We start from the raw sequence: 9,191 nt of genomic DNA, 5'->3' as shown, positions 1-9,191 counted from the left end.
CCAGATCCGATTTCTGGTTGGGCCCCTTCCTGCCTTGCAGACTGCACCTTCTCACTGTGTCCTCATATGGTGGAAGGAGCGAGCTCTGGTCTCTCTTTCCTCGTAAGGGCACTGATCCCATCATGAGGACCCCACCCCCAGACCTCCAAAGGCTGTCACACGGGGAGGGGCGGGGTCTGGGCTTCAACATCTGCGTCTTGGGGGAAGCAAGCATTCGGTCCATAGCGGAATGCAGAGAGGCAGAGACCAGCCTGAAAGCAGTGTGTTTCGTGAGTCGTTACTTCCGGAGGGTGCGGGGAGGCGTGCGGTAATTGTGTTCAGTGCCCACGACTGGTGTGGGGGCCTCCAGGCCGGCCTCCTCTGCTCCCGTGTGCCGCCTTTTCCGGGGTGTGCGCCAGCTGACCTGCAGGACGAAACGAGGCACGGCCCCCTGCCTCTGCCTGGGGCTCCCCAGGGGGGACGCCTGTTACTGAAACCCACCCTGAGGCCTGCCTCCCATCCCACAGCGGGGCTCACTGGACACTGAAGATGAATCAATGTATCATCAGCTTGGTCGAATTGTATCTTTGCTAGATACACCTGCCACCATCCAGGGGGCCCTGGAATTTGTCTCCAAAGGCCATGGACGCGGCGTCCCGTGAAACCGTCTCTGGTTCTTGCTGGAAGGCGGGGCCGGATGAGTCCCCAGGGACCTGTCCCCCTGAAAGTTCCTTGCGTGTGCTCATCTGCTCTGAGCACCCCCAGCTCGTGTCCCCGAGTGGCCACACTTCCTGGGGGATTGCCTGGGATGGCACGTTCTCCGCCAGCCAGGCGTAATTTCAGCCTTGGTTGTTGCCCTAAAAATACACTTCACGCTGGGCTCTGTCCCAAGTAGGTTTGGGACACTGGCCCAGTTCTGGGGTCGGAACCTGCTCACAGGTTTTCAGTCTGACCATGTGGGCCCAGTTCCCACCCGGGGAGCCAGGTAGGCCCTGGGGAGGCTTCAGGCGGCTCAGGTGGGTGTGGGGGAGCCAGCTGGTGGAAAGAAAGGGGGTTTCTCGGCTGGGTGTGGGTTTGAGCTGGCAAGCTCGAACGTTCCTTCTGTTTTGCACAAATATGGCTGCTGGGGGGCAGGGAGGCCACGGACAGCCCTGTGACCTCCCACTGTGCCTGGTCTCCGAGCCACCGCGTCAGGCTTTCACCCAGGGCTCTCTGTGTCCTCCCACGGGTGAAAACCTTTTTCTCGACATTTCCTGGGTGGATATTTCCTGGTGCCCGAGGGGCCGAGCGAGGCAGCTGCGTCAGGGATGGTTGGGGAATGTCGTCTGGGTCGTGAGCCCTGCTCCCCCCTTTCCCCAGGCAGCCGGGCTGGGTTCTTAAAGGTGCGACTGTCATTTTCAAGCCTGGTGGAATCAGAGCCACCTGCCGTGTCTGGAAGCCACACCTTTGCCTCTGGTGCCCAGCTTCCCTGCAGGCCGGCCCTCGGCTTCAGGCGCCTGGTTCCGGGAGCTGCCGTGTCCTCTCCCCCGAGGTGGGTTCCATTGTCTACCTGCTGCCCCAGACGAGGTGCGCCTGTTGTATGCCCCCACCTGCTTGTTTCCCTGGGAAAAGCCACGGAGGCCTCACAGCAGTCCTGGGGCTGATGCGTCCGGGGCGAGGTGAGCGGGGTGGCCTGGCCAGGGGAGGGTGCCCCCCCGCCCAGGACAGTGTCTCCAGGGGCACTTCCCCCTCCTCCCACAGCCTTGCCCTCTGGTGGCCTCGCTCACATGTTCATGCCTCACATGTTTGTGTGTGTGTGGGTGTGGGTGGGTGGGTTCCTGTCCCCTGGGCAGGGAGGGGGGGCAGGAAGACCCCCAAACAGTGTCCTCAAATCCGGACACGAGAATCCACTTTCCAGGAACTCTGCAGGGATCACTTACTTTTTCTTTTCTTTTTTATGTTTATTTACTTTTGAGAGAGGAGGGGAGGGGCAGAGAGAGAGAGAGAAAGGGCGACACAGAATCGGAAGCAGGCTCCAGGCTCTGGGCTGTCAGCACAGAGCCCAACGCGGGGCTTGAACTCAGGAACCGCGAGATCATGGCCTGAGCTGAAGTTGGACGCTCAGCCAACTGAGCCCCGCCAGGCGCTCCAACATTCGTTTTTTCTAAGCATAGAAGTAGGGATAAGTCAGCTCCAGGAAGAGCATGGGAACCCCCCACTCCCACCACAGGGAAGCCAGACCCTGACCCCTGTGACCAAATGGCCTCTGTGGAAGCAGCTACAATTTCAGGGCTGATTTACATCATCACATGACCTCCGTCCAGCCGCCCTGTGCTCTTGAACCTGAGCTGTGGGATGGAGACCAGCCTCCTGTGAGTCTGTTTGGCAAGGCCCGGCCAAGGGTCAGCCTTCAGGCAGGGCGGGCATCAGGGGCCCCCGGGGAGTGTGTCCCACCAGGGAGGATGCTGGTGCCCAGCGCCCCGACCTTCATGGCATCACACCTAAGCCGAGTCGAGCAGGGATCTTGGGGACTGTGCCGCACTTCACAGCCGCCCCCTGATCGTGGCGACCGGAGTCTGGAATGAACAGCTGCCTCCCACAGGGGGCGCCGTGTGGGCCGCTTTCAGGCCCTGGCCTCACAGCCTCACATCCCCTGGGGGGGTGCTGTGACTGTTGCCATGGAAGCCATCTGTGAGCAGGTGTAGGATACAGCACCCACGTCAGCTCCACTGCTTCTCTGCCGCGTCTACCTGGGACGCCGCTCAGCCCTGCACACACGGGAGAGCCAGGGACCTGGGGGGGTGGGCAGCCCATGACCCCCCGGGGCGAGAGCTGGCGGAGGGAAATGTCCCCTTTCCATGCCTCGGCTGCACAGCTTGAGGCTCCTCCCGTGGCCTTCCTGGGGGGGTCCCTGCAGGACAGAGCCCTCAGTACTGCATCCTCTGCTCGAGTCACTCTGCCAGGCCCCCTCCATCCTCTGATCGGGACTCATGTCCCCAAAAACCCTCCTGGGCAGAGTCCTTGTCCCTGTCAGCTGCTGGGGGACAGTGCAGGGTGGTTGCTCAACTATTTCGAGTGACAGTATCATGCGGAATACTTGTTTAGTTACGTGGAAACAGTTCCTAGAAACGTTTAATACGAGGTGCTTGACTGGCTCAGTTGGAGGAGCGTTCAATTCTTGATCTCGGGTCAGTAGTTTGAGCCCCACATCAGGGGTAGAGGTTACTTAAAAATAAATGAAATCTTTTTTAAAAATTTAGCATGAGATTGCATTTTCTGTAATTTTTTTTTAAGTTTATTTTTGAGAGGGACAGAGACGGTGTGAGTGGGGGAGGAACAGAGAGAGAGAGAGAATCCCAAGCAGGCTCCAGGCTGTTATGAAGAGCCTGACGTGGGGCTTGAACTCACAAAACCATGAGACCATGACCTGAGCTGAAACCAAGAATCAGACCCTTAGCTGACTGAGCCACCCAGGTGCCCCAATAAGAGACTGCATTTTAATTTTTTTTTTTTTTTTTAATTTTTGAGGGACAGACAGAATGAGAGTGGGAGAGGGGCAGTGAGAGAAGGAGACAGAAGCCGAAGCGGCTCCAGGCTCTGGGCTGTCAGCACAGAGTCTGACGCGGGGCTCGAACTATGAGATCGTGACCTGGGCCGAGGTTGGACACTTGGCTGACTGAGCCAGCTGGTGCCCCAGGACTGCATTTTAAAGGCTGGAAATAAATTCTGGCCTGGGCTCCCAGAGGCCTGCCAGGTTCCAGAGATGTGTCTTGGGGGTTTCTTGGAAATACGGAGATCTGACCTGGGACGTTCTGTCAGAACTAACCAGATGACTTGGGAAGTGTGTTTGTGAGGCGCCCGTTCTCTTGAGCCCCGTGAGTGGTGGCTGGGGTGTTTCCTGTGGGCCCTAACACACTGCAAACACAAACACCTCCCTGACAAGCCACACCACAGACCCGGGGAGGGGCGTGGCGGGTGTGTGGGGTTCGTGCAGCAAACTGTGCTTGACAGACGTGGGAGAATGAAGACCGTCAACACCTTGGGGTATAAAAAGCTCAAAACCAACTTTTATTGTGTGTTTGTTACAGAGGTTAGATATGTCATAGGAGTATGAGTCACCAAGAATGGAGGGTAAGTCCCCGGGGCCACCTGGGGCAGTAGACACATCACTTCTGACTACAGTGTGCCACATGGCGTGGCTGACAACAGGTGGCTAAGAGGTCTCCCGATGGTCTGTGAAGACGCGGCGGGGGGGGGGGGGGGGGGGGGACAGAAGAGAGCTCATGTGGGACCATCAAAGTCTTAAAAGGCACACCTGGCCTTCCTGAGGGGTTAAGAGGCACATCCTGGGTCTTTGGGAGGAAACAGAGCTGCCAGCACGGAGGCCCGGATACCCGCGGGTGGGAGCCGCACGAGGGGTTCAGGAGCCCTTGGCGACACGCTTCGCTTATCAACACCACCCCATTAGGCGGGTTCAACAATGCGGGGCGTCTGTGGGGTCTGGAAGCGCAGTGACTCTAAGGGCACGTGTGGAGACATCAGGTACACCCGGTGCAGAGCACTGTGGCACGGCCTGATGGGGGTGCTCGGGCGGGTGACCGTTCTGTTGGGAGGCAGGTGTCGCCAGTGCCGAAGCCCCTGCGGGTGCCCACGGGCTGTTTGGTGTGAGCGCTGGCACTCAATTCCTTTGGCAGCCTTTCCGTCAGAGTTTGAAAGAGAGGATGAGATCGGTTTTGGGGGCGGCGTGTGAGGTAATAAGTTAAGAGTGAGCACCAACGTGGCCCCCCCGGCCGAGTGTAGCCCCCCGAGAAGCGCGTGCAGGGTGCGGCCCCCCGCACGTCACAGGTTCTTCATGCACACCTGGCAGCGGCTGATGTGCGTGCGGATGAGCCCCGCCTTGAGGGTGTCGGCGGACGGCGAGCCCTGGAAACTGCGCTCGGGGATGGTGGTGAGCCAGAAGCTGTACTTGTTGGCGTAGTAGTGGCAGGTGCCACGGCCCCCGTTGCACTCGATGAAGGGCGTCGCGCGGAAGTCCTCCAGGCAGCTGCCCGGAGACACCAGCGACTGGCCACCGCCTTCGTCGCCGGCCGCCGTGTGCTGCACAGAGGGAGACGGGGCAGGGCTGTGAGCGCGCCCACAGGGGGACGGCCCGGGCTCTTTGATGCACCGTCCTCCCCCCACCCCCCCAGCTGAACACCCCCCGGAGTTTGTCTGCGCTTTCAATACAGACCGCCTGCAATAAACCAGGGTGGCCCACGCACCAGGCACGGTGCAGGGACAGGGACGTGAGCCCACGCGCACCGTCTGAGCTTAAGGGAAGCCCAGAGCAGAAGCAGGTTATAACCGGCACACGCGGCTGACTCGTCTTGGGGAAAAACACTGTCTCCCGAATCATCTATTCAAAGGATGAAGTGTGTTCACCTGGCAGGACAGATGCCAACGTGTGAACTGCTTTTTTTTTTTTTTTTCTTTTTTCAAAGGAAAACTAAAGTCAACATGCAGGGCACACGTGAGGCTGGTAAGGTAAAAATAAGGCAGAAAGAAAGTGGCCTCGACAGCTCCTCCTCGCTTGCTCTTCTGGAGAGAGACTGGGAGTGGTTCTGGAAATCTCCACTTGCTGGTGTCTCGATAGCCAACAGGTACTACTTGTGTAATGATTGTTTTTTCAATCAGAGGGTTGTTAATTAGGCAGCTGGTCACCTGAGAGGACCATGTGGCTGCTGGCCGGGAGGCGGGAAGCGTCAGAGGGGACCTCGTTTTCACTTCTGTCCCCTGCTACTTTCTCGTGGTGTCACAAGTGCGGCTTGTTAAGATGCACGGGACCACCGGGGCCCGAAGCTCATAGAGAAATGGGCCGCCAGGCTTGGTGGGACACACACTGTCCCTGTGGCTTGTGGGACAGGGATGTGTCTCAGCCACAGTGTGAGGGAAAAAAAGGAGGCTGTTCTGGGGCGTCCTGGGCGGGTAACCCAGGTCAACCTCTTTAAACAAAGCCACAAGCACAAGAAGCTTTGAAAAAGGCTTGTGCTCACAGAATGCAGGAGCCCCCCCAGCCCAGAGCCCCACAGTCCATTTGGTGTGGGAGGGAGCCTCAGGCCCCACTTGGCATGAAGGAGCGGAGGCCGGCCTGGGGAGGGCCCCGCCCTGGAAGGACACCTGGAGCGAGCTGTTGGGCCAGGGTCAGGAGGAAGCACCCTGCAGGAAGCCTCAGAGCTGGGAACAGCTTGGCCGGCAAGGGCTCTGACTTTAGTCCGCACGCACACACACACACACACACACGCACACGCGCACACACACACACCTGCACACATGCACACAGACGCACCCCGATGGCACGTGTAACCACACAGGGTTGTTCTGTCCTCAAAAGTCACCTTACGTGGCCGTGATCAGCTTCTTGAAAAGTAGGGAGGTGCCTGTCTGCACAGAACTTAGTATTCTGTGCTTCGAATTATTGCAGCAATGATACCTCTAAAAATATTAAGAATGAATACTTACTTTTTCCTATCGCTTACATGTTATGTTATTTATATGATTTATGACTTATGGCAGTTATAACGAATATAAACACAAGGCCTACTGTCGTCACTGGCCTTTCCTTTCTCCCTACAGTGGTGGAGTAAGCAGGAAAACCGTAAGGGTTGCTATCATGGTGGCCCAGTTTATCCTAATTGCAGCCTGTACAGTGGCCTGATGGCAAATTCACGGGCCCCTGTGGGTGGGGCAGCCCATGCCTGACATGGCTCAGTTCGCAAAGTGCTTAGGCAAAAGTGCAGGCTGTATTCCAGCTCTCATCCCCTGGGCCAGATGCCCTTGTGCAGTGTGCAACCTGAACAACTATCCCGTGTGATTATTCTTCCAGAGGCAGGCTGTGTTGGGGAGAGGAACTAGATTTCCACCCAGTTCCATGCTCAGACAGAGAAAGCAGGCAAGTACCACATACCATGAGGAAAGAATATCCAATCCACAGACTCCGCCATCCAGCTGGGCAGTGGGGGATGGAGACATCTTGACTGTGTACCGCTATGGCGACGGCTGGGGCCTCACACACGGAACAGCGGCTGATGTAGGGCTTGATTTCATCCTCGGCCACGGGCATCATGGGCAGCGGGGCCGTGGTGGAGAGCCAGTAGGACTTGTCGTTGCGGCTGGCGTAGTAGCACACGTCACCCGGGTTGCAGTACAGAAAGGGCATGGTGCTGAACCGAGCCAGGCAGGAGCCCGCCAGCCCTGTGGAAAGAGGTCGCAGCTGAGTGTGGCTGGGAAGACGCCCCTCCAGGCCGGGCCAGGTCCCAGAGGCCCCACGTCACGGACCTGCCCACCAGCCACCCGGTGGGGCTCAGATCTGCACAGGGGACTGAGCTAGCGGTTTCCAATTCCTTTTTTTGGAGTCTGCCCTGCCATTTCAGCCTTGCGCTTCTAGAAGTTTTCACACACATCCCTGGATGGAGTGGGGTCTTCATGAACTAGCACCTGGCTGAGGCCTATGTTGTTTGGGGGTCTTCAAGACCAGCCCCGAGAAACCCCTGATGGGACCCAAGATAAGGGCCTGGCTTCCTGCACCCTGAGGGGCCCTCTCTGAAGGAACTCTGGCCATACGAACCCCAAACACTCCCCTGCTCCTGGGTACAAAGGTTGCCTTTATCTCAGGGCAGAGAGGATGAATTAGAGCTGCACAGTCTTCCCTGCTCACATGGGCTGCTTACTGGGCTTGGGGACAACGTGTGGGCACCTGCCACCAAGCCTGCCCAGCGCGGGGCCCACTGCCTAGGCCCTGCTCCTGGCTCTGCGTTTTAGGCCCTGGCCCTGTGCGTTTGTCCCGCTTTGTGTTCTGTTAAACTTATTTCGGAAGTGGAACCTGTAGACGGGAATGTGCACACAGCGTCGGGGTCGGATTGAGGGACTCCCCACCCCTGTCCCTACCACAGGCCCCTCGGACGGAGGCACCCCTGCCCCTCCCCCACTTTTCACGTGTGCTCGCTGCACTTCCTGTGTGCTTTTAAGTCCTTTCAATTCCTTTTGGCAACCAGGCTTACTTGAATGTGCATCTGTTCTCCCGGGGGCCCTGTGTGACCCCCCGCTCCTCACGGCCCCAGCCTGACCGTTTACAGAGCCTGCGGCGAAAAGCCAAGCTGGGGGTGAAGCTTCTAGTGGCCTCCAGGGCAGGCGGGGCCACCCCTGAGCCTGTGCAGGCCGCAGCCTCTGTGGTCCTGACCTGAGCTTTGGAGGTCTCAAAGGCCATTTTCATCTCTTCTGGAAGCCCAGGGATGTGGATGGGCCCAGTGCCCTCGATCGGCAGGAGCCCGTCCGGCTGAGAGCTGCCGATGCTGACCAGGAGCCGAACTGGCCGGGGCTGGCCGGGTGGTACCTACCCAGGTCCTGGTTGTGCGCCTTCTCCTGGCCTTCGAAGTACAGCAGGCTGTACCCACTCCAGAGCTTGTTCATGCCCACGGGGCACATGGGCTCCTGGTCCGTCTGACTGTGCTTCACCAGGAGGTAGCCGATGCTGACGCTGCGGCCGGGCATGCCGGGCAGGCCGGGGGTCCCCGGGCGGCCTGGCTCCCCTAGAACCCGGGAGAGAGTGGCCGCCTTTCAGCTGCTGTGCGGACCTTGGCCTCTGCGGCTGCTGCCCGCTTTCTGCCCGAAGCCTGGCCCTCACTGGCTGTGCCCCTTGGAGGACCTGCCAGGGCCCTGAACGAGGGGCTGGTGCGGAGCCAGTCGAAGGGCCCAGAGGACTGCGGCTCACCCCCACCCAACAAACGGGCCTCCTCTGTCCCAAGAGCCCCGTGGCTGGGCACGTCTGGGTTAGAACTCTGCCTCCCACGATGCCCACCCAGGGCTCGAGTCCGCCCCTGGAGCATAGCGGAACATCTACTGTGCCTCCAACAAGACGACCCTTCAAACACTGGGAATCAGCTGTCCGTGCTGATCCTGCCTTGCTCCCCGCCCCTCCCCCCAAGGGACACTTCCACTCGTCACTTGTTCCTCACGGGACGTCCCCTCCACCTCTGCTGCTTGGTCTCCCAGCCTGGATGACTCCCCTCTGCCCACGTGTGTCCCTGGACATACATCCCCCACGGAGCCCGCAACCTCCTGGCCGTGGGTGGGTCCGTGCGCAGGACAGCGGACTGCACACTCCTGTGATGGGGACACCGGTCGTGCACCCCAGTTGAATGTGACTCACTCCTACCACTGTTTCCGAGTGAGCTCAGGGGGGACTGAAACAAACCTAC

General features: G+C 59.1%; 1 protein-coding gene across 2 annotated transcripts in view; it reads right to left on the bottom strand.

The window, feature by feature from the left end:
* Positions 1-4,003: 4,003 nt before the first annotated feature.
* The window catches only part of COL4A2 (collagen type IV alpha 2 chain), a 173,695-nt gene continuing 168,507 nt past the window's right edge, over positions 4,004-9,191 (bottom strand). For both annotated transcript variants that reach the window (XM_047852721.1, XM_047852712.1), the window contains exons 46-48: positions 8,331-8,522; positions 6,902-7,188; positions 4,004-5,055 (exon numbers count right to left, since the gene is read on the bottom strand). In XM_047852721.1, coding sequence (XP_047708677.1) covers positions 4,798-5,055; positions 6,902-7,188; positions 8,331-8,522 — 737 coding nt within the window. In that variant the 3' untranslated portion in view covers positions 4,004-4,797. The remainder of the gene's footprint in view (positions 5,056-6,901; positions 7,189-8,330; positions 8,523-9,191) is intronic.

The sequence above is a fragment of the Prionailurus viverrinus genome, chromosome A1 (assembly GCF_022837055.1).
Source record: "Prionailurus viverrinus isolate Anna chromosome A1, UM_Priviv_1.0, whole genome shotgun sequence".
In the NCBI taxonomy this organism is placed as follows: domain Eukaryota; kingdom Metazoa; phylum Chordata; class Mammalia; order Carnivora; family Felidae; genus Prionailurus; species Prionailurus viverrinus.
This window is presented reverse-complemented; position numbering and strand designations above follow the sequence as displayed.